At 42.3% G+C, this 27,714-nt stretch overlaps 1 protein-coding gene across 5 annotated transcripts in view; it reads left to right on the top strand.

Moving 5' to 3' along the window:
- Nucleotides 1-27,488, top strand: part of TMEM260 (transmembrane protein 260) — a 50,924-nt gene extending 23,436 nt beyond the window's left edge. For 3 of the 5 annotated variants that reach the window (XM_050952569.1, XM_050952567.1, XM_050952570.1), the window contains 13 exons: nucleotides 4,695-4,872; nucleotides 8,563-8,676; nucleotides 11,273-11,452; nucleotides 15,425-15,465; nucleotides 16,485-16,568; nucleotides 17,067-17,184; nucleotides 17,413-17,585; nucleotides 19,273-19,444; nucleotides 21,342-21,490; nucleotides 23,650-23,826; nucleotides 24,976-25,029; nucleotides 25,656-25,746; nucleotides 26,845-27,488. In XM_050952569.1, coding sequence (XP_050808526.1) covers nucleotides 4,695-4,872; nucleotides 8,563-8,676; nucleotides 11,273-11,452; nucleotides 15,425-15,465; nucleotides 16,485-16,568; nucleotides 17,067-17,184; nucleotides 17,413-17,585; nucleotides 19,273-19,444; nucleotides 21,342-21,490; nucleotides 23,650-23,826; nucleotides 24,976-25,029; nucleotides 25,656-25,746; nucleotides 26,845-27,117 — 1,804 coding nt within the window. In that variant the 3' untranslated portion in view covers nucleotides 27,118-27,488. The remainder of the gene's footprint in view (nucleotides 1-4,694; nucleotides 4,873-8,562; nucleotides 8,677-11,272; nucleotides 11,453-15,424; nucleotides 15,466-16,484; nucleotides 16,569-17,066; nucleotides 17,185-17,412; nucleotides 17,586-19,272; nucleotides 19,445-21,341; nucleotides 21,491-23,649; nucleotides 23,827-24,975; nucleotides 25,030-25,655; nucleotides 25,747-26,844) is intronic. The other 2 variants (XM_050952571.1, XM_050952568.1) reach the window with 2 other exon arrangements.
- Nucleotides 27,489-27,714: the final 226 nt, after the last annotated feature.

Raw genomic sequence — 27,714 nt, 5'->3', positions numbered from 1 at the left:
AGCTTGTGCTGCACCTCCTGACTACGTGAGATAGACTCAGCTACCCGAACAAACACTGTATGCAACAAACTATACGGCCAGTTCCAACCAACCCAACTTGAAATCTACACTGAATTTTCTGTGGCCATGAGGACAGTAAATAAATGTGCTCAAATTCATCTACCTATTTTCCGGTTAGTATGGATTCACCTTTCTTTTTCTTCAAGAACACCCTTGATCTGAGTGGGAGCATATTTAAAAGTGTCTTGCATATAGGAAGTTCAGCAGCTGCTACTACTGTTTTTCCATTACTAAAATGGTTATAGTGATACCGACCTTCCTTCATGAAGTGCTTTGAGATCTAGATAAAAAGTGCTATATCAGAGCTGAGTGTTATAATATTTTAAATCTGCAATTTTCAAAAGGACCAGTGTTAAGCGTCCATCTCCATGGACGTTCACTGGGATTTGGGTGGCTAAACTCTCTCAGACCTTTGACAGTCTCAGCCTAACGTGATAAAAATGTTCCTGCACTGCAGAGATGGTGAAATGCAGTTTCAAAATGCCTATGGAAGGAGCATGCATCCACTCCAATGAGACGTGATTGCTATGCCTGCATTTGTCAGTTGTGACCGGGTAATCTTGCACAATAGGGTCATGAATGGGTGAGTGTATTTAGCTAACTATCAGGGTTATTTCAAGACTTTTGTGATTTCCATGCCACTATCAAGGTGGGATTTTAAAATCTTATTTCTGTGTTTCAGATCAGTGAGTCTCAACCAGGGATATGCATACCCCAGGGGTACCCAAAGGTCTTCCGTGGGATACATCAACTCATCTGAATATTTGCCTAGTTTTACAACAGGCTACATAAAAAGCACTAGCAAAGACAGTACAAACTAAAATTTCATAGACAATGTCTTATTTATGTTGCTCTCTATATTACACACTGAAATATAAGTGCAATATTTATATTCCCATTTATTTTATTATTATATATGGTAAAAATGAGAGAGCAATTTTTCAGTAATAGTGTGTGGTGACACTTGTATTTTTATGTCTGATTTTGTAAGCAAGTAGTTTTTAAGTCTGGTGAAACTTGGAGGCACACAGGACAACTCAGACTCCTGAAAAGGGTACAGTGGTCTGGAAAGGTTCAGAGCCGCTGGTTTAGAATATCCCTTTTAAAGCTTTATGTCCAAATCTAGTGCTGAGGTTGTAAGCATGGCCCATGAGTGGGGTTCTGCATTACACACAATAAAAGCGTTACTAGGTTGGCCTTTAAATGATTTTAAGTATTAAACAAAAAAAGCCCTAAATTTGACACTTACAATAAATATTTTGTATCATTTAGGCAGCCTGTAAAATCTTCAGGAGTGCAAATATTGTCAGCGAAGTTTGATCTAATTGTCGGGAGCCCAGCACAATGTCAGCAGGGATTATGTAAACTTCAGCCATTTGTGCCAGTGTATCTCAGTCCTGTGGTGTAAAACAACCTGCTGCCGTTCCTGTTCTCTGCCTCTCTCAGCAGCCATGCCAGATTGCGTGGTAATGTTGTGATGGGGTTATTGGGTCAGATCAAATTCACATTCCCCTGCGAGCAAAGCAAGGATTTGAATTCAGTCTCCAAAAGGGAGGGAAAGGCCGGCTCATCGTCCCATTGAGCCAGCTTTCTCCCCTTCCCACCAAATGTTAACAGTTGTTCCGGTTGCAGACATTTCAAGCCTGATCCATTGAAAGCAGTGGCAAAGATCCCGTTGATTGCAACAGTTCAGGATCAAGGCCTTGTGGTACTATACCTGCAGACTGAAATTACAGTAGTGGCTGATTTTATTTGCCTACCAATTTCAGGAATCAATTTACTAGACACGTTTATGAAATTATCTCCTCTCAGGGCGGGGGGGATGCCCCCTTCAGAAGCATGTTTTATGTTTAAATCTATTTTGGGACAAAATCTGGATTTTTTTCAAGTTTGCTTAACTGTGGAGTCCTGTGCTCTGGCAGAGAAGAGAAGGGAGCAATTGTTAAATGAAACAAACAGATCTGGACCTTTCTGTATTTAGATTTTGGATTCCACGCTGAAGGAAGGAGCTGTGAGGGCCCTTGTTTATTTAAAACCCAATAAAAAAGTTACACCGTAAGTTAAAGCAACAGTAGTGCTTCTTTTCCCCCTTCCCCCACCCAACCAATCATGATGAAATAGTTGCAGAATAGAGTATATGAGAATACCGAGTTCTTACAGCACTTTTTATCCATGGGTCTGAAAGCACTTTACAAAGGAGGTGACTATCATTATTCCCATTTTACTGATGGGGAAACTGAGGCACAGGGGAGTGACGTGACTTGTCCAAGGTCACCCACCAAATCAGTGGCAGAGTCAAGAATACAGCCCAGGTCTCCTGAGTCCCTGTGCAGTGCTCTAGTCACTAGACCACACTGCTTCCCATCTGTTATTGATCCAATATGGCTTAAAGCTTCCATACCAACTGCCTGAGCCTGCTCAAATCCTTTGGCTTTGCAGAGTTTGCCAAGGTTGATGGGTTTGGGCTGCTTCAAACCAGGGGAGGGAGAGCATCTCAGAGGAAAGGAGCCTATGTAGAGAATGTTCTGCCAGCTGCTCTCTCTTTTTTATATCAGAGAAGTTGTACCTAGAGTGTGTGCCCACACTCATCTCAACATTACTATTTTTGAATAAATATTTTGGAAGCAGACATTGCGATGATGCATTTCACAGTCACTAACAACTGAAACAATTGAGGTAGAATAAGCAATGACTTGATTCAAGCCATGTCAGTATCAGGGGATACAGTAGATACTTAACAGCAGTGTATAGCTTGGTGAAATCTCTTTCTTTTATTAACTTATCAAATGTTCAAAGTCCCCATCTCAAGGGACATGCAGAGAGTTTAAAAAACAAAATATAAATGGGAGCAGCAGAGAGATGACAATCCCCCAAATAAACTAACAGCTGTCTTTTCTGACAGAATCCTGAGCAGCGAGATGAGCATTACACCATGCTCTGAAAGGCAATACACTCCGGCTAAGTCATACCAGCTCAGAAAGTGAATTTCCAGGAGGAGAGTCTTCTACTGAGAATGTCCTGCTGCCACCTCCTAAATCTTAAGGACTGTTAGCTTGAGTGCCTCATCCGACATCACTTTCATCATAACTGAGTCACAGAATCACAGAATATCAAGGTTGGAAGGGACCTCAAGAGGTCATCTAGTCCAACCCCCTGCTCAAAGCAGGACCAATCCTCAGATAGATTTTTGCCCCAGATCCCTAAGTGGCCCCCTCAAGGATTAAACTCACAACGCTGGGTTTAGCAGGCCAATGCTCAAACCACTGAGCTATCCCTCCCCCCATAATCACTAACTTTGTGGTTCTGAATCCATTTGTTAATTAGCTCTCCTCTTTAGCATTACTGCTCCACAGCTAGTTATGCTTTATATTTTTCATTCAACATGTCACGATCCATCTCTTTGTAAGGGTAAGGTAATTATTTTAGTTCTAATTCTATGGTGCATCCTTCTCCTATAAACACGAGCTGTGAAATGGATCATTTCACAAACATAGCTACTTTAACTAAAAAATAAAGAATTGAGATAAAATTTTAACAGTATGCACTCTAAAAGGCTATATTCAACAGAAATTTAAAGTTAGTTTGATTCCAACACATCTTGATTAAAACAAACTGCTGTAACAGAAGTTTAAAGTGACAGAATACTTCCACTTAAATATACTCAGAGTCAGAGGCAAGGTCTCCCAGATAGCCATATTCTGAATAGTTCAGGATTTTATAGATCAAATTAAATAACGAACTGGCCCTGGAATAGAGTAGGAAGCCAGTGTAGGTGTTGAAGCCAGTGTAGGTGTTGAAGAACTGATGTAATATGTTTCTTGGGGCTAAATACCATCTAATGGGCCTTCTGCACCAGCTGTAGCATCCAAGTGGTCTTGGAATGTAGCTCCATGGGAAGCGCATGCAGTAATCCAGTCTGGAAGTCAGAAAGGCAATGATTACTGTCGTGGGATCTGGGTTTGACAGAAAGGTTGCAAACGTCCAGGGTGCTTCATGCATTGCTTGTGTTTGCTTCCTCATTGGGATTCACACTTGTTTCCTCTCTTTCCTGGCCGTACTCCCAGCTCCAAAGTGCACTTTTCCTTCTTAGCGCCCACAGTGTTCCATTGCCTACCCTCGCCCTATGAAACTATAAGCTCCCCCATAGGAAAGTGTTATAATGCCAACCATCATGAATATCTATAATCCACTTTTTATCCAGTGTCTTGATTAATTTAAGACTGCACCGTTGCTCAGAAATCTGCCAGCTAAGAGTTTTTGGTTGAAAGCATGACTCTTTGGCTTGGTGTGCTATGCTCCACTATGTCATCTCTCATCAAGGTTTCCAAACTGACTCGAATACTGGAAGTTACTCTCTGTGCTTGCAAGAAATATTGTGTGTGGCATGCTAGCCACTGGTCATCGAGGGAAGTGCATTCACTACCTTTCATAGCATACGGTATGGTTAATAACTGGCCTTCCTAATTGAAATCTTATGCAAGGAAATTATTAGAAGTGACATATTAACCATATAATGTTTTGGAAGGGTGCTGGATGGCAGTCATAATTTCTGCTGCTACAGTATGTTAAAAAAAGGACAATGAAGTAGGCGCTTTTTCTTGGAAAAGAAGATTTCATGTTATCTGTGTTTGCAGGCTTTCTGGCTCATATGCTGGAGGAATCCTTGCTGCGGGGGTGTTTTCATTTTCTCGTCTGACATGGCAGTGGTCCATCTCAGCAGAGGTTTTTAGCTTAAACAATCTGTTTGTGGGTCTGCTTATGGCGCTTACTGTACATTTTGAGGAGGCAGCCACTGCGAAGGAGAGATCAAAGGTAACCTGTTTGGATCAAAGTGAATATTGGTTTTAAATTTATTTGTCATGTGTATGGCTTGTTTGCTTTTAATTATTTTGGTTGGCTTAAAAATTAAGGGCCAGATCTTCAAAAGTGCTAAATGTTCATGGTTCTGAATGGGAGCTGCTGGGCACTGAGCATTTCTGAAACTCTGTCCACGCCGAGCTCTTAAAAATACGTTCCTTTATTAAGGATCTAAGTTGGCGTCATTGAGTGCTGTTCAGAAGGTGGGGTGGAAAATTATAATGAAAACAAAAACTGGCTTTCATTGCAATTTTCTGCAGAAAAGTGCAACTTTTTGTCAAAACACTGAAAAGTTTTGGGTTTTCAGGTTCTTATTTTTCAGTTAAAAGTCTGTATTTTGGATGGAACCCAGGCGCTAGCAACAAAAATCCTTGTTTAGTTGAAAACCCAATTTTCTGTTGAAAGTCTGGATGGGAAATTTTGATCAGCCCTAGAGCTTTGAAAATCTTACCCATATATTTCACATTACATAGTTCATAAAATGGCACATTCAAACAATTTTTAAAAACTGATAGTGTTTCTCTCCATTCTCCCTAAGCATGGGGACATCACATCTGTTCTTCTTTTATAAACACTTTTTTATGACCACAATAAATTCTCTGAATAATTTTTTTTATAAAAGTAGTGCAGAATTTTAGAAGTTGACTAATTCTGCGCTGCTGTAATGGGTCTTCCAATCATACATGTTCTCTGGATAGATACAGATGAAGGGGTTTTTTTTATTTGGCATTAAACATCACAAAGAGCAATTGTGGTATTGGTTACCATTTCTGGATCACTGACTGCTAAATTTCACAAAGATGTCATTTGACATTTTCAGAGCCACCGAACACAGTGGTTCTCTAACTTTCTTTTTCATGGACCACTTGAAAATTGCTGAAGGTCTCGGCGGACCACTTAATGATCTTTCCAAATTTTGTTTGTACCGTTAGCTAGCTATTGTAAAGCACTTTGAATAAAAGTGCTTATATAAAAAAACCTTTATAATAATTAACATTTTTTTGTTCTACAAATAAAAGCACACAGCTCATATTTTAATATCTGTAGTCTGACTGTTCTAATGCAATGGATGTGCCCTCTCTCCTCCGCCGCAGCAGCCCCCAAACTGGGGCTGGGAAGGAGGCGGGTCTCTCCCTAGTAGCCTGGAGCTTGGGAAAGTTGCCTCTTTCTCTGACCGCCATAGCCCTGCACATCCCAAATTCCCCCCATTCCCCTCTTCTCACCCCACTGCCCCCTCTCACCTACACCCCAAGGCCACCACCTCTCCTTACATGTGCGTTCTCTCCAGGGTCCAGGCACCTAATTAGTGGGGCCACGCCTGCGCAGCTCCACTAATTAGGTGGTTGGCCCTTCATTGTCTTGTGTGCAGCCGCCCAGGCATGCACCTTAGAGGGAACTATCTGCGGACCACCTGCAGAGCTCGTGGACCACCGCTGGTCCACGGACCACAGGTTGAGAACTGCTGGCCTAACAGATTCAGATACCCAATTTCCAGTGGGAATTAGGGCCAAGATTTTCAAAAGTGACTAATGGTTTTGGTTGCCTCAACTTTTGAGGTATCCTACTATGTACACCTGAAAGGGGGTTAGTATTTAGAAAGAGGTGCTCAGCACACTCTGGGAATCAGGCCCACCTATTTGACACCTCAAGCTCATCATCCAAAATCACTAGTGACTTCTGAAAAACATGGTCTGAGTGTCCAAACTTGTTAAGCCGGTTTGAAAATCTCAGATGTGTTAGTATTTCAGTGATGCAAAAAAAAAATAAATCCTTTGTTAATGGTGAAATCATATTCAAAGTAAAATTTCAGACTATTGATAGAAACTCACATCCGTGATGATGATTTTTCATCACTCAGTGAAAGCAAACATTCATATTGCGCATCTCTGCCATTTTAACGGACTATCAAAGAAAGCAGTGCCATGGTTACATTTTCAATGTTAAAAGTCCCTGAGCAGCAAGAGACGACAGTGCCTGACCAGTCAGAGGAGTGGGGAAGGGCAGATGATGTCGGGCAGATCCTCAACTGGTAAATTGGTACAGCTCCATTAACTTCAGTGAATCTCTGTTGGTTTTCACCACCTGAGGAAACCACCTGAGGATCACCACCTGAGGATCTACCCTACTGAATAGAAGTAGGCTGGTAGCAGGCATATATTGCAGACAAAGCCTAAGACAAAAAGACCAAAGAAGATAAGTAGACAATGAATTCAAATAACGGGAATGTTTGTGGTTCATGTAGGAAAGATTAAAGGTGATGAACCCATGCTCATATGAGGCTGATGCTGAAACCGTCAAGAGTTTTGCCATTGATTTCAGTGGGACAGGTTTGGGGGTATGTAGAACATGCGATGTTCTGGCATGGGAGAAAGTCTTCTATCAGCAGGAGTTTGGGATGGCCATGTAACAAAGTAGTGAAATGGTGAGCAACCCCACTAAAATCTTTGGTCTAAGCTGTATATGTTGGATGTGCTATTTTTTTTATAGAAAAACTATTCTAGAAATGTTTTTATGTATTTTATTGGTACTGTCTTGAATTCCCTTAGCCAATGAAGCAAAAGTGCTTATGTTTAAACTCTGATGTCAGCTGTGCACACCTGAGAGGAAAAATCATCACCCATAAGTCTTTAAAACCACTGAAACGACGACCTAAAGTAGTTTCTCCATCTATAGTAAAATCATGATTTTAGAGTCTGATTGCTGGGGAATATTCAGTGCTACAAGCGATCTCGCTTTTCCAGCAATGTAAAGTTCCCTATCTAGCCCTCATGGGTTACGAGATATTGGACCCCACACCTGTCACTAGTGCAGGACTGAATATTATTTATGCTGAGCCTCAGGCCAATGTAATTTTAGGGGAACTGCACGTTTTGGGGAAAGAAGGCAGGTTGTTAGAAGCTGCTAAGATATTGGAGATGGTAGAAGCACTCCCAGTAGATAGCAAGTAGGTAAGTTAACCACATGGATAGGCAGCTTATCACTCTGGCTCTGCAATTTATCATATAGATACTACCCTCATGTACATGGTATGACATAAATACCACCACCACATACCTGTGTATACTATCTACCTATATAGATATCAATATATAATCATTAAAAAAAAAACTGAGTCTCAAATAGTTCTTAAATAGATTTCCAGTAAATTATGTGGCATACCTCTATCTAGACATATGTGATATTTGCTTTGTAAATATTTGTTGAATGTTACACACAAGGTAGCTGCCTTTCCATTGTAAGAATACCCCATACAGCAGGGATCGGCAGCCTTTCACAAGTGCTGTGCCGAGTCTTCATTTATTCACTCTGATTTGAGGCTTTGCGTGCCGGTAATACATTTTAACATTTTTAGAAGGTCTCGTTCTATAAGTCTATAATATATAACTAAACTGTTGTTGTATGTTAAGTAAATAAGGTTTTTTAAATGTTTAAGAAGCTTCATTTAAAATTAAATTAAAATGCAGAGCCCCCAGACTGGCGGCCAGGACCCGGGCAGTGTGAGTGCCACTGAAAATCAGCTCGCCTGCCACCTTCGGCACACGTGCCATAGGTTGCCTACCCCTGCCCTACAGCATTGATGCAGTTTCACTGTGTGTATATTTTGCAGATTTTTCAGAATAATTGTAAGTACTTTCTTCCTTTCAGATATCGAAAGTTGGCGCCTTTTGCTGTGGGCTTAGTTTGTGCAATCAGCACACCATAGTGTTTTATGTGTTGTGCATTGTACTATGGGTTCTGTTCCAAATTTTCAAAGGGAAGGTAGGTAACTCATCTGTTGCTGAGTTGAATGTTAAAGTGTCATTTTTCTAGGGCAGATAGTAATTCTTATGTTTGAACACTTACTGCTTTCCCTTCTGACACTGCTTTTATATTGAAGTATATGTGTATGGATAGCAACAGTTCATGCTATGCCTAAGATAGTCAACCATAATCCACTGACAACATAAAGTCGCAATCCATCAGGCTGGCATCACAGCCAAGGATTTTGAAGCTGACAGTCACATGACCATTCTCAGAGCTATCCATTTCTATTGTAAACTCTTTGGGACAGGGACCTTGTCTTCTGACCATCTATAAAGTAGCTAGAGCATTGTTAGTACTGTGATGAGGATAATGACGGAAGTTCTGAGTATGTGGAAGTATGAGCATATTCAGTGTTTAAAATGACCTTCCGCAAACAGTAGATCAAATTGGTGGTGACTGGAGTCCCTTAAGGAGATTGGAGAAGTGTGGAAGCTGTCTGGACCTCATGACGCAGAACTCCTGGTGGCTGATGGTGGCATGGAAATCCTTTTAACCCACAGGACTAGTCTCCACGTCCTGACTTTCTCCTGGTAGTGAATAGAGGCCACATCTCAATACTGCACAACCTCTGTGCAGCTTTTGACACTGTCAGCCCCCGACCGCGTGGTTGGTGTAGACAGCACAGCAGTAAAATGGCTCCAGTCATTCCTTTCCAAAAGGACTCAACTTCAACATCTGTCTAAAACTGATTGGAGAGGGGGATAAGATGCTATAGGCTCTGCTGTCAGCAATACACCAGTAACACCATACTGCATATCTCATTTCCCACAAATGCATCCAGCACCGTCCCAAGGGTGTCAAAAGGTCTGTGAAAGATCAGCTTTCAGATGAAAAGCATCTGGCTCAAACTCAACCTGCGCAAGACCAAAGTGGTGCTGGTCTAAAAAACTAGTTGAAACACTGTCTTCTTCTGTCAAAGTCCCGTTTTCCAAAGTTGAATAAAATCTCCCTATTCTGTTACTCATGGCTAAGTATAGCTAATCAGGTAACATTAGTGATGTTCTCCCACTGCTGGCTTGCTAAGAAACTTGGCACATTCCTTCTAGGTGAGGATCGAGCCAGAGATCAAACATTTCTCACTTCCAAACTGGATTGCTGTAAATCATTGCTTCTGGCTGGATATGGATGGAATGCAGATGCTTCAGTTTGCACAAAGTGTGGTGACCCACTTCAATAATAATAATAATACCTAGCTCTTACATAGCGCTTTTCATCAGTAGATCTCAAAGCGCAATAAGAGGCAGATGTTGTTAGCACATCACTGGCGTGGCTTCAGTGCTTCCACTGGCTTCCAGTTTGTTTCCACTGCCAGTTGAAGATCTTGATCCTGTCAACAGGTCAGATCCTGGCTGCATCAGTATCTGTGACTCAATAAAACAGCTGCTCTTCATTGGGACAAAGCAGTGTACTGGGCCCAGGATGAAATGCATTAGACCTGGGGATAAGATGTTCTGGCTCGTGGGACTCATCTTCTAGAGGAATGAGCTTCCAGAAGAAATGATGCAGAATCTGATTATATTCAGCACATTTTGTGAAGCCCTTTTTGCCAAAATGTTTCCACCATAACTGGCATGATGCTGATTTAATGATACAATCAACATCTATTCCCTAAGCAAAGCCTTTTTTTAACCAGCGATGGGTGAAGAATAGAAAACTTCATGAATTCCAGTTGGGAGCTTGCCATACAGACTCAGTGTATCTCAGAAATGCTTTAGATACCCTGGTGTTCCGTGCTACAGAAAACCTATAATAGACAAGTTATTTACTTTAGTAAAATGGCTTCCGAGATTGCTTTACCTCAGTCTTAAGGAACTTTTGCCACCAACTTTTAAGTCTGTGGAAAGTTGTTTTAAACATTGTCTCTCCCAAATAAACTCAAATAGGAAAGGAAATATTTTTGTTTGACTAAAATGTAATGAAGGACCCCCAAAAAAGCAGCATGAGATATTGAAGAGTGGGATTTTCCGAAGTGCTTAAAGGAATTAGGACCAGCAGTCCTTTGGAAAGTCTTGCACGCCTAACTCCCTTAAGCATTTTCAAAATCCCACCCCTGAAGTTGAGCGATCCAGTTTAGCCAGTGTGATCATGATAAAATAAATGGCGGAATTGACTCCTGATGATGGCAGTGATGTAAGCAGTTACATGAGAACAGCTTTTTTTTTTTTTTCTTTTTTTTTGCCAGATGGAATACCAGCCAACTCTTAATCACTGGAAAGTGGGTTATCTCAGCCTTGCAGGGCTTCAGCCATCTCTACATGTCATGACATGATTTAAATGTAAAAGATGCAATGCATATGAGACTCATGAGTCCTAGCTAATATTATTTGCTTCACTTAAATTTCACCCTGCCATGCAAAGGAGATCAGTTTGATGCAGTTTCCTAGTAATCCACAAAATCGTAAGGTTTAACATAGCATTTTGTAGGGACTTACTCTAAATTGAGAGATCAACTCTGTGTAAATTTATTTGATGTTTTTCTTTATCTGTTCTTGAAGTTCCAGTGTGATTAAACGAAAATAAACGTTGTGCAATATGACACGTTTTGGTGCAGGAATTGTCCTTTGGCCATTTGCTGAAGTTGGGCTTATGCTTCTTGGCTGGTTTGCTGCCTTATCTCTATCTGCCTGCCTCGTCCTACCTAAATCGAGCACGTTGGACCTGGGGAGACCAGACGACTTTTCAAGGATTTTTGACCCACTTTCTCAGGGAAGAATATGGGACATTCAGTCTGGTAAATAGTGTCATTTTCTAAAAGAGAAAAGTCTTCTTGAAGTTATGCAGCAGTAAAGCCTTTGTATTCATTAAGGTCAATGTCCTGCAGGAGAAGTGATGTAAAATAATAACCTTTAGCACTTTATTCCGGAGCTTGTTTCTTGGGATAGCTAAGGTGGCTTGAAGAGTGGAAAAATAATCCACCTTTCATGCTATCCGGGGTACAGTTATTTACTGGAAAATGTACAAGTACATTCAGTTGCAGTCTTGTTACCAGTGTATATTGGCATGAAGAATAATATTTAAGAAAGGATGAAAAGTAAATTTTAAATTACCCTGTCTTAAGTCAAATTATGCAGTTTCAGTTGTGTTGGGTTTTTAATTGTAAAACTTGGGGGAAATCTCAGCTGTTTAAAAAGTGTCACAAGCAGTTTTCATTTTTTTTCTTTAAAAGAATGTACTTCTAATGTATTTCTCAGTATAAATGTTACATAAAATGAAAGAAGTTTTTTGGTTCTTGACCTCATCCCCAGTCTGAAACATTTTGACTTGCCCTTCTTCCTGCAAATTCAGGAGTTAGATACTTGTCCATGGAGTTTTGGGGCTTGGCTAGGCCCCTTTCCATCCTTGCATCAGGTTCCCTGTTTCTGGCAGCAAGAGGAGAGCAGTTGGTTATCATCCCTGCATTCATGCCTCCTTCAAAGAATTCATTAGAGAAGAGTGGGAAACTAAAGTCTCATTTGGCAAACTCCAGAGGGTCCCAGAACCCAAACAGTCTGTGTAGAAAAGTCCAGTGTGCACAGTAGCTACATCACAACTTTTTGGTGCAAGCTCCAGCCTTGCTATAAAGAATACCACTACAAGCTTACCTAAGGGCAGCATAGTTACAGCGTTTCTGGCAAAGGCTGTAATGCTTGCCGAAGGTAGTTTATTCACCAAAGATCCTGCAGGTAGGAAGATAGAAGCTACCTTCGGAAGGGACTTGGAAGCTTCTTCAGCTTTCCCTCAGATCCACTTTGTCAACAACTGTCTTCTGAAAATCAGGCCCCTTTAAGCCATCTCAAGTTGGACGCCCAGGAATCAATCCCTGGTCAATTTACCCCATGGCGTGCTCCTACACTACAGGTTACCTGCATCTGGTAGCTTAGCCTAGCCAAGATAGAATCCTCACCCAGGGTGATACATACTCTGGAAGCCATCGTCAGGCCTTCCACCCCTTCATAGATGGCAAGAGACTGAACAGGATTCTCTTATTTATGTCAAGTTAGGAATATCAACCTGGCGAAAACAGTGTTCCAGCTCTTCTGGGTTTCTTGTGTTTCTCACATGATTGCCTAGATTTGAACTTAAGACCCTCCCACATCTCAGCTCTGCACAATATAAAAACCGCAGGCAGATCCAAGTATCTGGTAGTCACCTGCTAGTTCAGGGCAACTGAAGGCATAACGTGTATCCAGCCAAAAAGTCAGGCCTGTTTTCCTGACCCTAGGACCAGACCACAGTGTTATGAGTTCTACATAACACTCCTTTTGAGCTGATAGCATCCTTTTTCCTGTGTTTTCTCTTCATAAAGATGTGCTCCCTCATCATAATCATATTGGTATAAAGAGTCTCTAGAACCTCTGCTCTTGGAAAGCGTGATCCTTGCTTGATTCCATGATTCCACAAGGGGTCATGTCATTCTTTGTGCTCCAATGTAATTTTTTTTTACCAAGATAAACTCTTTCTTCCATGACTTACAGGGAAGCTTTCTTCTTTCATTTATCCCAAAGCCTCAACACTTAAAAGAAAAAGTGTGGTCGATGAAGAAGGAACTGCTACCATTTATCTAGCTAGAACTGGCCACTTCAGGAGAACGTCATCTTCATTCATTTTTTTCCGTCCCAATATATGGGTCTGAAAACATGTAAATCCTTCATGGCTAGGGGAGCAAGTGCTGAATCAATATATATTCAGCTGCATATAAATTCATTCTAGAAAGAGATTTAATCCATTCAGCACATTTCCACTGCATCATCTGGTGCAGGAAGGCCATCATCCTCCACAGAGGAAACCTACAAAGCTACCATATGCTCATCCGCTAACACCTTTTATATAGCACTAGGCAGTGGTTCTCAAACTTCTTTTTTTCATGGACCACTTGAAAATTGCTGAGGGTCTCGGCGGACCACTTCATGATCTTTCCAAATGTTGTTTGTACCGTTAGCGAACTATTGTAAAGCACTTTGGATAAAAGCACTATATCAAAAAACCCGTAATAATAATTAACATTTTCATAGATTCATAGAATATCAGGGTTGGAAGGGACCTCAGAAGGTCATCTAGTCCAACCCCCTGCTCAATAAAATAAAAGCACACAACTCATATTTTAATATCAGTAGTCTGACCTTTCTAATGTGATGGATGTGCCCTCTCCCCTCCGCCGCATCAGCACCCGAGGTGAGGCTGGGAAGGAAGGCCGTCTCTCCCCAGCAGCCGCAGCCCTGGAGCTGGGGAAAGTCGCCTCTTTGGCCGCCACAGCCCTGCACATCCCAAATTCCCCCATCCCCTCTTACCCCAATGCCCCCTTCCACCTACCCCCTACTCCCCCCAAGGCCACCACCTCACCTTACATGTGCATCTTCTCCAGGGTCCAGGCGCCTAATTTGTGTGGGCGCCCCGGCGCTCATCTTAGAGGGAAGTATCTGCGGACCATCTGAATGGAGCTTGCAGACCACTGGTGGTCTGCAGACCACAGTTTGAGAACCTCTGCTCTAGAGGCTTGACCTCCAGTCTTCAGCAGCAGCATCTGTCAGCAGGACGCCGTTCCAAGCAGAGATGGCAAAATAAATACTGCTAATTGTAGAGAAGAGGATGATCTTTTTCCTGTCCTACTTATTTCTTCTTCCATTAGCTTTTCCTTACTGCTCACGCCATCCTGAATGTCTCATATTAGGAGAATAGGGATTGGAGTCTAGAATGGAAAGTCTGTTAGATGGTGATTTCCTTTTTGGGACTGTTCTCTCTCCCAGTGTACAGCAGGTGAGGTAAATTCTGTTGCTACGTCTGCAGTAGCCTCTTCTCAGGTTCATGTATGTAGTTAATACAACTGAATGAAGAGCTGTTGTGAAGAGTTCACTTTTCTCTGCTGCTAGGATCCCGGGCTTCTATGCAGCTTTGTACAGGGTGGCAGGAGGGCAGAAGGGGCATGACCAAGCCCTCAGGGCACGTGGACAAACAAGAGCCGCCGCCAGTATTCAGGAAGAGAGGTGCAGCCCAAATGTCTCAAATTCGGGGAGGTGTAAATCCCAGAAAATAAATCATTTAGTAACATATTTCTCATTTGGGCTGATATTTTTACTGTCTGTGAATGGCTTTTCTGTGTTTTAGGCACGGGACAACACCCATGTGTGACACGGATTGTCAGGACAGTCAGAAAGTAGACCTAGGATACCATGCATGTTTGTCAGTTAAGATTCTGCTAAGGTGTATAATATGTTTCTGAAAGAATGGAAGAAATAGTGATTTTGTAGTACACCTCTACCCTGATATCACGCTGTCCTCGGGAGCCAAAAAAATCTTACCGCGTTATAGGTGAAACCGCGTTATATCGAACTTGCTTTGATCCACCAGAGTGGGCAGCCATTCCTGCCCCCCAGGGTGCTGCTTTACCACGTTATAGCCAAACTCATGTTATATCGGGCTGCATTATATCAGGGTAGAGGTGTATTTGAAATAAAGTTCTCATTGCATGCATGAAATACAGTACAATTGATAACTGGATGTCAAAAGGAATGTAACCTGCTGGACGATTATATCACATCAAAGCTTCCACTAGAGCTTTGTCTTCAAAAATGTAAGTTAATCGCTATTATTTGTATTGTGGTCATGCCCAGAGGCTCCAGTTGGGGCCCCACTGTACTAAGCACTCGCACCTACACAATGAAAACACAGGCTGCGCCCCAAACAGTGCCCAGTCTAAGCACATGTTTTTTCTAACTTTTGTGTCTAGGCCAAATCGGAGGCAGGATCCAGTATGAGAGAAATGTTGCTGTGAGTAAAAGCTTTCACGCGCCCCAAAGTTGTGGGGTCATCCCTGTTCCCTCAATATTCTTTGTAATAATTATTCCTTTTCTGTAGTTCTGAGTTTCTGGACTTCGTAGCTTTGGTGGGGGATGTTTAGAAAGTAGGTGGCCATGTTGATGTGTGTCTCTGGGCCCAGCTTTGGCCCTGGGATGAATGCACATGACTCCTGTTGACGTTAAGTCTCTATTAAATAAAAATACCAAAGGAAGTGGGTGGATGCTGGGACACTGGGGTTTTTCCCTGCTGCCTAGCAAACGTGATATACGCTGTGTAAGTCAGAAAGTGCTGTTCCTGAGTAGGAAGGGCTAAATTCCGTTCGCTTCACACAGTTCAAGTAAGGAGTCTGGGCGCTGGAGTGCCCTGCAAAGGGAGTAATTTTACCACTAGCCTCCGCAATGGTGAGAGAGCTATTTCTCTGGCAGCTACTTCAGCTTTAGGGCTCCAGTAACCTGTGGTTGCTGCACCCAACCATCCCAGGTAAGAAGAGCTCATCACTACAATGTGCAAATCAAGATTCCGCCACTCACCAGTCGTATTCATCAAGAGCAGGGCAGCTAGCTGAGAGCTAGAGCAGGCTTAGCCCAGAGTAGCTTTGGTGTCAGCCAGCCATAAGTAACCAAGCTTTGTTCTGATTCGCCTTCCTCCGTAGTGAGGAGATTGTGGTGCAAGAGGTTAAATGCACTGTAATGCACTTTTTGAGAAGCACCCAGACCAATGGAGAGGCATTGCGCTATATAATGAAATGAATAAAATAATGGCAGGAAAAGACACTGTTTCTCCTTTTCTCTTCGCACCCAGATGGTTGGTTGTGTCGTCTGAAATGATGTTCATTCCACTTTTTGAAATACAAAACATCTTGGTTGCAATTTCATATAGCTATATCACTGCAGCAGGAATAAATTACACTGTGCTTACGCCGTACTTTCATTGACATTTTGTGCAAACTGTGATTTGGGGGGATGAAATGAAAATTGATTTCTCCATAGTTCTCAGGTAACACACATGAAAACAGAACTTTCCTTTACTGTCCCAGCCCTTGTGATCGTGGCGTGGTTACATACAGCAATGCAGTAAGTCAGAATTAATATGCTCTATTTTGTCTTTGGTTATCAGCTTGTTGATAGTTTTAAGTAACATTTTTCTGCACTGTGCCTATACAGAGCATTTTTAATCACAGTGGCCGCTTTCAGGGAACCTGCTGATTTGTGTGTCTTAATTAGACAAACTTTACTTGTTTCTGATTCTTCGCAATTAAACTTAATGTTTAATATGTAGCTCTGGAATCCTTCCATTGGTGGTGCACTTTGAAAAGAGAAAACTTTGATCTTTAGTAATAAAAGGGAGTTGTAGAATCGTAGGGCTGGAAGGGACCTTGAGAGGTCATATAGTCCAGTCCCCTGCACTCATGGCAGGACTGAGTTTATCTAGAGGCCAATTCATTGTCTTAAATATATATATATATATATATATATATATATATATATATATATATTGTTTTTTCCAGATAAATATACTTTTCTGTTCTCCTTTTAATCATTTTCAGTGGAACGTTATATTGTTTCTTTTAGGGCTAAGCAGGAGAAGACATCAATGATATGGCTATTTACTGGAATGCTATGCATTTATTCGTTATTTTTTGCTTGGAGGGCAAATTTGGATATTACAAAACCACTTTTTATGGGTGTGGTAAGTTTTGTGTTATATTAATTTTACAAAGAGGTACCTGTCATGTCCAGTGGGCTATTCTTATCTATACTTACTTCATCAGAGGGTGCAGGTCTAGACAGTGCCACATAAAACTCAGTCAGAAATAGAGTGCTTTCACTGAGCACACTGTGAGCTCTGCCACCTACAAATAAATAATAATGACAAGCCTGTCAGCTGGGTCCATTCTCGCTGTGTTTTGTGCCGTAGGTGGAGCGATTTTGGATGCAGAGCAATGCAGTGGTTGCTGTTCTAGCAGGACTAGGCCTGGCCTCTCTTGTCTCTGTCGGAAATACAGTGCTTGAGAACAACCGTGTGCTGCAGTGCGTGGAGTGGCTTTCCGCTGCTGCTCTTGTTACTAGTCAAATTTATGCCAATTACAGGTAACAAATACCCCAGAAATACTTCTTGACGGGACCTCATGGTCCTGTTACATTGCTAATCTCAGATTCGTTGTGGCCCTAACCATACTGCTCTCTTCTCAAATGCTTATAAAACTTTAAAAGACCAATTTTTGGCAGTGGCGTGGAGGGTTTGGGGTGGTTCCATGCATGGACTCAGAGGACGTACAAAGGCAGTAAAAGGCTGGGGGCTGTTTTCTTTGCTGGCTTTGGGGAAGGAAGGTCGCAGGTTCAAAGGCCACATCCAGAGATGGGTTTGGAGACAGTACTTTCCAGGGACTTTGTGGCAGTATCTTGAAGACCTTTTGACATGCAAGTACAGTATTGCCTCCCACTCATCCTAGAGAAGCACCATTCTGTCCTGCAGGCCCTGCCCCCAGCACCTAAGTCCCTGGAGCCATCACCCAAAGTGACCTCAGATTATTTCCATAATTGGGTCCTGTTGATGCCATCTTTCTGATCCAGGCAAAGGAGTGCCCTCCAACCCTGTTGGTATCACCCTTTTCATCCTTCTACACTGCCCCGCTGTCTTATGCTTTGATCTCCCTTTCTGGCAAGAAAACAAATCCCCTGCTTCTAGTGTTCCAGCCTGACTGCTGGAGCCATCTGGAATATAATCTACTCCATTGTCTGCCCTTACTCTTTCTCTGGGACCAGAGATGCCACTCTGGGCCAGAAAGCTGGGGCCTCCTGGAGCGTCAGAAGAAAAACATGGCAGTGAACTAAATTGTTTTCAGACATACAAAGCAATACATTTCCATTTTATTTCAATAAAGAGGGTTACACATTTCAATTGGCCTGAACGGCCATTTAGACCTTCTGCTGCTCTTTCCACATGTCTTGCCTGCCTCTCTGGGTACTTTGGGGGAGTTAAGGTCTCACCGGAGTCCTGTTCCATGACCAAGCCAAAGTGTCTCCAGCTTGGGTATGAACTAACTCCAGGTGGCTGCATGCTGAAGGAGAAAGGTTGCAAGAGCCAGAAGCAGAGAAGTGTGGGAAGTGTAGAATCCCTGAGTTCCTTCCTCACAGACAGCTCATCATTTTACTACTGGCCTCCGAGGCATGTCAGCCTGTGCTCTAAAGTCATTCAACAGCCTATCCCAGAGCTTGTGACTGTGTGGAGTCTATGCAGTTTGGAAAACCACAGACATTTTGTGTTGGAGCTGCCAGTTAATGTTTGTTTTTTAAAATGACAAACAGCTGGTGCAAATCTGCCCCCTCCGTCTGACTTTATAGTCCCATGCTGAGATGCTCAATACAATAAGGTATTTTTTAAAGCTAGAAAAATGGTTTTTAATTGACACTCTCAGACATTTCATTGTACTGGCCCTTGCAGCTAAAACTAATAAACGCTTGTCTGAGTTATATGGCCCAATAAAAATGGGAGGTTACAGTGTATTTATTTACAGTTATTGTAATGGCTCATATTTCTGCCACTTGCCTGCCATGTGACCTTGGGCAAATCACTTCAACTTTTGTGTCTCATTTTCCCCATCTGTAAAATGGGGATTGTGATTGTCATAAAAGGTTTTGTGATCTGTGGGTGAAAAATACTACTGAATAGCTAGATGGGTATTATTTTTATTTCTGACTGCCTATCGAATAAAATTGTTTAAAGCCTCACCAATGTCTGTTCTAAGATGTTTATATTTTGTTGTCTTCTGTTAAGCATTTGTGACCAAAGTCGCAATTACGTTGTTGATAAATTTGCAAGGAACCTTCTGTCCTCCATGCCACCTGATGCAATAATCTTGCTCAGAGGAGACCTAACAGGAAATTCTCTTCGCTACCTTCATTACTGTGAGGGAATGAGGCCTGATGTCACATTAGTGGATCAAGAGGTAGGTAAATACGTAGGAGGCAATCCAAAACTTTGCTATAGAAAGCAAACGCAGGTTCAGTTTTCATTTTTTCCTTATATTTCATTTTTCTGATTTATAACGTTGTTTTATAAATAGTCTCCTTTAGTTCAGAGTCTAACTGAAGTTTCCAAGCTCAGAAACCTGAAGTGACTGGGCTTAACTCAGAAGACATGTTCAAACCATGGAGGCCCATTTTCTCTATTGCAAGGCTGTGCCTCCAGCACTCCTCCAGAGTGGCATGAACTTTAACTTGAACTTTGGCTTAGAGTGGAACATGTATGCCAACAAGATGGCACCACAATAGCCAGTGGGTGTGAGGGAGAAGTGAAGAAGAATATGGCAAATCTGTAAATGTAAAAGAAGTGTTTTTTCACCTGTCAATACGGAGATACCCGTATCAATGTGTGTGTTTATGCAGTAGCCAATGAGGTTTCCACATGGTTAGCCGTGTGACTTTAATTTAATTATAAAGATACATTTTCTCAAGGTAACAAGCTGTCCAGTGTGAAGTCTGCCCTTGGGACTAGCTGCACATAACTTTAAAACACAGATCTGGGCTTGCACAGTTTGTAGAGAAATGATAGAAAGTACCCCAAAGAAAGTAGCCTTGATCCATAACCACATGTCACTTGAGTTTGGGGCTATTCTGATGAGGCAAGTGAAATGCTCAATGAGATATTTCTCAAACGCAGATCCTTGAAAGCATGGCAATTTGCCCTCTCACAGAGGGGTTCTGACCCTGTACCTGCAATGGAGCACTGCCATCATATGGGAAGCTTCATCATTTATTGCAAAAGATTGCTTCCTCCTTTCCCCAACCCTTGTGCCCAATCTGTCTCCCCTGGTGTGAGATGATACCTCTTGCTGCATGTCACTTTTGCCATTCTGTCCCCCTCGCCCCCCACTTCTTCCACGTTACCAGTTTCCCGGGAGGAGAGCTCTCAGAAGGACATCATCATACCCCATCCTTGAAGAAGAGGGAAAGCTCAGTCAATGGTGCTTCAGAGGCAGATGCAGTGATGGGACACTGATCAGTGCTTCTGCCTCCTGTGTTCTCTTGTCAGCAACACGGACAACAGGAGGTGGAGGGGGAATCAGCTGCCCAAGTAATAGATAACTGAAAATATTCAGATGTCACTTACAGCCAATATTTGTGCTGTTTGGGAAGTTACTGGACCTGAAGCCTCTCGTGACTGCTCAGTGAAGAGAGAGACTCCCGTGGATGCAGAAAGGCACCTGGAAAATGTTAAAAGGGGGAGCAAGTCTGAGATCTGTCCCCACAAGTCACTGCAAGACGGAAGCAGGCCTCTGGCCCCCACCCCAAGCAAGATGCTGACGGCAGTATGCCAGTGATGGGGTTTGTCATTTTGTACAACATTGCGGCTCTTTTCCTGCACTCTGTGTCATTTGCAATCTTGTGGGTGAGATTTTTTCAGGCTCCTAGTTGTACAGTTTTTATACAACTGCCTTAATGAGTCCTTTTATGTTTATACCTGTGGTGTGTTTGCAGGGTTTATTTCATTCCCTTGTAGCCCTAGAAGCAGGAAAGAATTTTTCAACATGGAAAAGGAGATCACTTATTTCACTTTGTCACAAATGAGCACTGAAAGCTTGAAAGTGTAAAATGTTCTATATTGCAAGGTTTTTTGATTTGCCTGCAAAACCAAAACATGCTGCCTAACGTTTAACCAAAATTTAGCCTCTTTGCGCATCTCTAGTCAGTGGATACATTTACACAAGCAGAGAAGTTTTTCTAGACTCTCTTGAGCCAATTTTTTTTTTTAATCTGTGCAAACTTACATTTTTTGTGTGCGCGCAGGTGGGGAATTTAGTCTTAAAGTTTAGATCATTTAAATCTTTTTATCTTTTGTGGTAGATGATGACTTATGAGTGGTATTTACCAAAGATGGCGAAGCATTTGCCAGGCATCTCTTTTCCTGGGAAGCGGTGGAATCCTGTGGAAGGAATATTACCCGATGGAACGCTCACATTTAATCTCCATCATTTTCTCAAAGTAAATAAACAGTAAGCATTTCTTTCCTAAAACCTTTAAACTTTTTTTCCTAAAATTGTTTGCCTAGCAGCAGCTATTACATTCCAAAAGACCAATTGTCTACACCGACTTCCCCACTGATTTAATTGAATATCTAGGCCGAAGTAACACCGTCCAGCTATAAACTTTATTGTTCAGGAGGAAAAATAAAAGGTGATTAACAAAAACTGCTTGTAAGATCTTGGCACTATTCAGTTAAAAAAAGCAAAGCTCCTACATACTTGAAATCACCACAGGCGGAGAGAAAACTTGTCGTTTCCCCTTCATGACACTGCGGCCATCTTAGTAGTATTGAATGAATGTACTCCAGGAATAAACATTTACAGAAATAGCCTCGTAAGAGCAAAGAAAGGATTAAACACTCACATGAATAAGAATAGCTTCTACATTTTGACTAGCCAGGAGAAACATGGCAAGGGCTTCAAGGCATAAGACGATTGCCAGGTGTGGTCAGGAAGAAATGTGTTTCCATTCCATGGTGTGATGGTTCTCAGTTGGCCGTGTGCACTGGAGGAGTCTCCTTACTTCTGAAGCATCCAGTGTTGGCCATTCCAGAGGTGCAACACTGGACTGAACATTAAACTAATCCACAGAAATTCCCCTTCTAAAGTTAAATGGCCTTGACAGGCATGTAATAGCAGTGGCTTCAGTATTCAAAGCCCAGCAAGTCAAATGCTGTGCATACCACAACACTATGCCAATTACCATGAGCACCTAATGAATAAAGATTGTGACACACATAAGAGTGACCATTGAATAAGGATGGGCAATATAGTGCTGAGTGTGCAACTGCCCGGTCTCCTAGCTGCAGATCTTGAGGACAGAGCTGATGGTCTGGACACAGGACTGGGATTGGGAACTCCTGAGTTCTGATTCCAGTCCTGACAAAGGCTACATCTGCAATTCTGAGCAAGTCAGTTAACACTCTTTCCTAACACCAGAGTTCTAACAGTGTTCTGCATTAATTGATAGAGATAGAAAACCTTGCCTAGGATATTGATCTGGCAAATTTCCCTTTTTTTATAAAAATAAGTATTTTAACAGTTGATCTCTGGAAAAAAAACTCTTTCTGCATGTGTGTGTCTACGTCTGTATGTTTTCAGACTTTGATACACTCCTTTCAACCTGACTGGTTCAGCTGTAGAGCTCACAGACTGCAAGATGCCTTTCAGTTTGCTATCTGGTGCCCAGTGGTAGGGGTGCTAGAAATAACTTAATAGATTCAATGGAATGGAAGGAGGGGGAGGTGGCTTATGCAGCACTGGCAGGTACACCCACATGCAGCTGCATGGGGAGAAGGTGCTTTGGCATAGAAAGGGTTACATTCACTCTGCCCTGGGCAGCCCCTTCTTTGAGTGCACCCTCTGTTGCTACAACCTCAGCAGACAGTGTGTGAGCTGAGCTCCCTTCTGCCCCACATCAGTGCTTCTAGGGGGGATGGGCCATGCTGTTCCTGTAGTCTCCTCCCTCCTTCGTGAGCCCCCCAGCAGCACCTGAGGAGGACGACAGACCAAGCTATTGCGCCACTGAGTGGAAGTCCTGCAGGTACTGCAGCCTGTCTCTCTATATGCTAGTGTACGCCTGGCTGGCCCCCGCCTGGAAACTGAATAAGGAGCCTCCTCCACCAGCACAATCCAGGGGAACAGCCTCCCCCCCGCCCACACACACACCTGTTAGTCGAGTCCTGCCCATTTCAAGACTGTCAGGAAGACCCATCCTCCCGAAACTGATCATCCAGCTCACCACCGGCAGGGCCCATTCTCCCACATGACCACTGTGGAGGTCAGAAGATGACTTGTTTGTCACCACTGCTGCCAACAGGAGCCTCAGGACAAAACCATCTGTTGCCGGCGCCATGGCTGCTGTGGATGCGAATAGCCGCCAGGCAGGGGAGCCGTTATCTGCTGGGATGTTGCAACAATCCTCGCTTCTTGTCAGTCCCAAATAGCACATACTCACTGAACACTGGTTTCAGATCTCCCAGTTCACTGCCTGCGCATTGTCCCCGATGCCATGCTTTGTACTTGTTGACACTCGGGAGGAGCTGTTTTCCACTGTAGTGGTGAGTAACGCAGTGAAAACTAGAACGCTGAAAGCATTTACAAATAACAGGGTCTCTGTTTTTTGACAGTAAGGAAGCATTTGCGTGCATAGGACTTAACGAAGGGGACTCAACTTGGAGAAAAAGCTATTCACTTTGGCCATGGGGTTCCTGTGACAAATTGGTTTCTTCAGGAACTGCTTTTAACCCAGGAGAGTGGTTACGTCTTACAAGGAGTATCTATAACTGGACTGAAGACTATGGAAGGTATGAAGCGCGGCTGTTTCAAATCTTATTTGTCTTTCTTGGCCTTGTAAATCAAGAGGGACTCTGTGCTGGGTCTTCCGGTTAATTAGTCCTCTGCCACCAGCATAAACAGTGGGGGAGCTGTGTGTTGCAGTGTTAATTCACTTAGCAGTTCTCCTTCAGAGAGCTAGGCTCAAACACTGATGAGGTTAGGAGTGAAAATTAGCTTAGAGGCATCATCACAGTTTTCCTCTACCATGGTGAGTGTGGTACCACTCTCCGGGATTAATCGTGTCTCTATGAGAGGTTTGGGAATGGGCTAGTGAGGATCTTTAGGACTGGTGAGGTACTTCATAACTATAGATTTGTTGGCACGTTAAGTTGAAATTGAGGGGCAACCACACAACTCGGTAGGGGCTTATAAAGCCTTTTCCGGTTATAGTCAGCGCTGTGATCCCTTGTCTTCAAGAGCACAAAGGCCCCTCACCATCGAAGCACTAAAGCGCATGTCCTTAAGTCCATCTCTATTCAGTAGACCACTTAAGCACATGTTTAAATCCCAGGGAAGTCAATGGCATTTCAGCATATGCTTAAGTGCAATGCTGAATTACAACTTCTGTTCCCCAGTTTAATAACAAAAGAGTCAGGTGTTTTAAAGTGTAAGATTATAATCTCAGTAGTGCCTGCTTGAAAGAAAGATGCTATTTATATTACAGTGTTAAAACTATGTGACATAGGCCAGTTTGGTGACTCACTGGCCTCAGATGTTGTTTTCCCTTTTCACAGGGGTCAAGAGTATTAAGGACATGACTTATCTAACTCCCAAAGCATCACAAACAGAGCTATAAAGGGTGCTTATATCAAGCCGCCCAGCCTCAGGATGGTCAGCATGCTGTGAGGCGTAAAAAAGGAGCAGCAAGAGATTATATCTAGAGAGAAAAATAAGGTTTATCCAGGAGCAGGTTCATTCTGAATTCCTTGCTGCTGTGCCCTAGGCTTCGTGGCCACATTCCTTCTGCTTAGGTGATTTATAACCTGAGAAGTTGGAGGGGAAGGGGTTTTGTCGTAGAGTGCAAGATGATCGTGCAGTGGATGATATGCTTGGAGTCCAATGGATGAAATGCAGTGCTGTAGGCGGTGTGGTTGAATTTTACTTGAATTGTTTTTCAGGTTTGATCCATCATCATGGGAAGCTGTAGCAAATGAAGAGATGTGGCAAGCCAGGTGAGGTTCCCTTCACTTCCCAGCAACCCACGGCTAATGATTTCAATTTGTTGCCACAGAATGCATGTCAAAGTGGGTGCTGTAATAGCGGGTGTTGCTTTGCCGCAAAGTGAAATATTTCCCCCTCAGAAAAAAATAACTGTCTAGAGGAAGACTTGCCTAACAGGAAAATTCCCTGCATCGTATGGATTGTACATCAGCTTAATGAAATGGTTAGAACGGAGTGAATTCTGTTGACTAGCTCCTGCAGAAATGTGGATTTTGCTGAAAATGTCTCGATGAAGGAGAGTATAGTTTGGAGATAGAGTGAGAAAATATATTTGTGTCAAATGTAATCCACAGTAAACTTTCAAGTGGAGAAGAGATGGGCTTTCATATACCATTATAACGGGCTTTTGGGGATGTATCTTCCATGAGACAATATTGAAGGTTTTGCTTGTTAATGTGAAGTGACCTAGTTGTATTAAAAAAATTATTAAATAAATTAATAATTTGGAGATGTACCTATCTCCTAGAACTGGAAGGGACCTTGAAAAGTCATTGAGTCCAGCCCCCTACCTTCACTAGCAGGACCAAGTACTTGATGTTGTTATAATTGTCTTGATAGAGTTTATTCTGTTTTCTAGGATGAAAACAGCCTTCTTTATCTTTGACCTTGCAGAAACTGCTAGCGTGTCTCCAGATATAAAATCCCAACTTTATACCTTTGCATACAATGTAGGTAACTTTCTCTCTCCGTTTTTCCTTTTTTTGTTGTTGTTGGTGAGCTATCTCTAGTGCTCTGATACCATAGCAAGGCCCAGGGCATGTATACATAGCTAGATAGCATGAGTGCTGGATGTGTTCTTGTTCATCCAAACCAAGTCTATAACAAATTGAAAGGAGATTGTTCAGGGATTTTACCCAGTCCTGTTTCCCCCTTTAAAAGTCTGCCCCAGACAATTTCAGCAGCCTGTCTGGATGGTCATTCAGTTAGCAAATAAAGGTGATGCTAGAAATGATCTAGCTCGCACCTTGTTTTGTAGAATGAGGTACTCCTAACCCATGCCAGTTGAGCACTGTAGCCCCCATGTCCATGCATAGCTGTGCCACAGTGCTGGACCAGCAAATAAAACATTCTAAAATCTTCCTTCTGGAAATAAGTTGTGCTGCACTTCACACCACTAGAAATATTAGCTGTGACCTCATTAGTGGCTCATTAGTTGGTAGTACCTGATGGGTAAAGGTATTAAATGATGCACAGTAGCAAAACTAATAATCTCCATTGGTAGAGATGAGGAACGTTTTAGCCCAACAGATGAACCATTAATAGTTTTCTTAAGTTGTTCCCTACTGTGTAACATTTTGAAGTTTGAATCGTCCCCTCTTCAGGCAGATTCTTAAGCACGTGCCTAACTTTTGAGCATGTGAATGGTTCCATTGAAGTCAATGGACTGCTTAGGTCCTCTTTAAGATGTCCCGACCTTCTGAACTATTGGGTAAATGTCTTTCCATGCGTTACAATTGAATCTCTTTTCCGTAGGATAACAACTCTCTCAGGGAAGAGTATTATGTCATGGAATGGGATTATATCATTCATTTGCAGCGTTTTAAAAAAACTTAGCAGTGCTAGTAAATGACATATTTTTGCCACCTAGTGCTATTCCAACTCATAATTCTCTGCATTACTACTAGATTGATTTCACAGACGTGCCATTCTAGATTTTGGCCGTCAAAATAATGTTTATCGTGTCTGTTTTCTTAACTCTATACAATTCTGGGAAAGCCACTAAAGAGAGAAATGTGTGTGTGCTTTATATTTTATTTATTTTTTAGTCATACAAGGAAATCATCAATTCACATAAAAACCACCCAGTCAATTGGCATAAAAACTATGCGATAGCTTGCGAAAGGATGCTGCGTCTCCATAAGATGGATGTGGACCCTGAAATGTTGTTATCTGAAACTGTTAAACATTTCCTCCTCTATACGGAGAAAGCAGAGGATGATCCCCAGCGAGCAGATATTTTGCAGGCTGTAAAACACCTGAAGAAAGAGCTGCAGGGGCTGAGAAAAATGAAAAAAAATCTGAAGCGGCAGGCTGTATAGAACCCATTTGTGGACCTGCTTTCTGAAGTGCTAAAACTCTGAAGTCGGGAGGTAAAATTGAATCCATTATTAACAACGTGAGAAGGTTTTTTAAATACAACAGAACTGATAGTGGAAGGAAATCAAGTGGTCTCCTGGATGGAAACGTAGCACTGTTCTTTCTTTTGCTGTTGCCAGATGAAGAGTTCTGGTAGCCAGCGCACATTTGACATTGATTTGTATAGAAAAAATTGGTTACCAAATTAAGCACTATGTTTAAAAAAATAAAAAAGTGAGGAAGTCCAAAATACTGTGTGTGCAGATACGTCCATTGATTTTATTTGATATGTATAATTACTTCATAAATATATAAAATTCATTTCCTACAAAAAGTTCCTTCTGTTGTCACATTCCAGCTATGTAAAATATCCCTATTTTGTATTTTTTTGTGTACAGTATTACACACTGCCATTAGAGAGAGTGTGTGGGTGTTTGGGATGTAGGATCATTATTCATAGTGGGTGAAGCCATCGTTCAGTTACACAAGTTATCCAGAAAGAGTGCTGGTAAAACCTTTATACCTCACGACACTTTCACACATCCTGTAGATGTTACAGA

Source organism: Gopherus flavomarginatus, chromosome 5 (genome assembly GCF_025201925.1).
Source record: "Gopherus flavomarginatus isolate rGopFla2 chromosome 5, rGopFla2.mat.asm, whole genome shotgun sequence".
Lineage (NCBI taxonomy): Eukaryota > Metazoa > Chordata > Testudines > Testudinidae > Gopherus > Gopherus flavomarginatus.
This window is presented reverse-complemented; position numbering and strand designations above follow the sequence as displayed.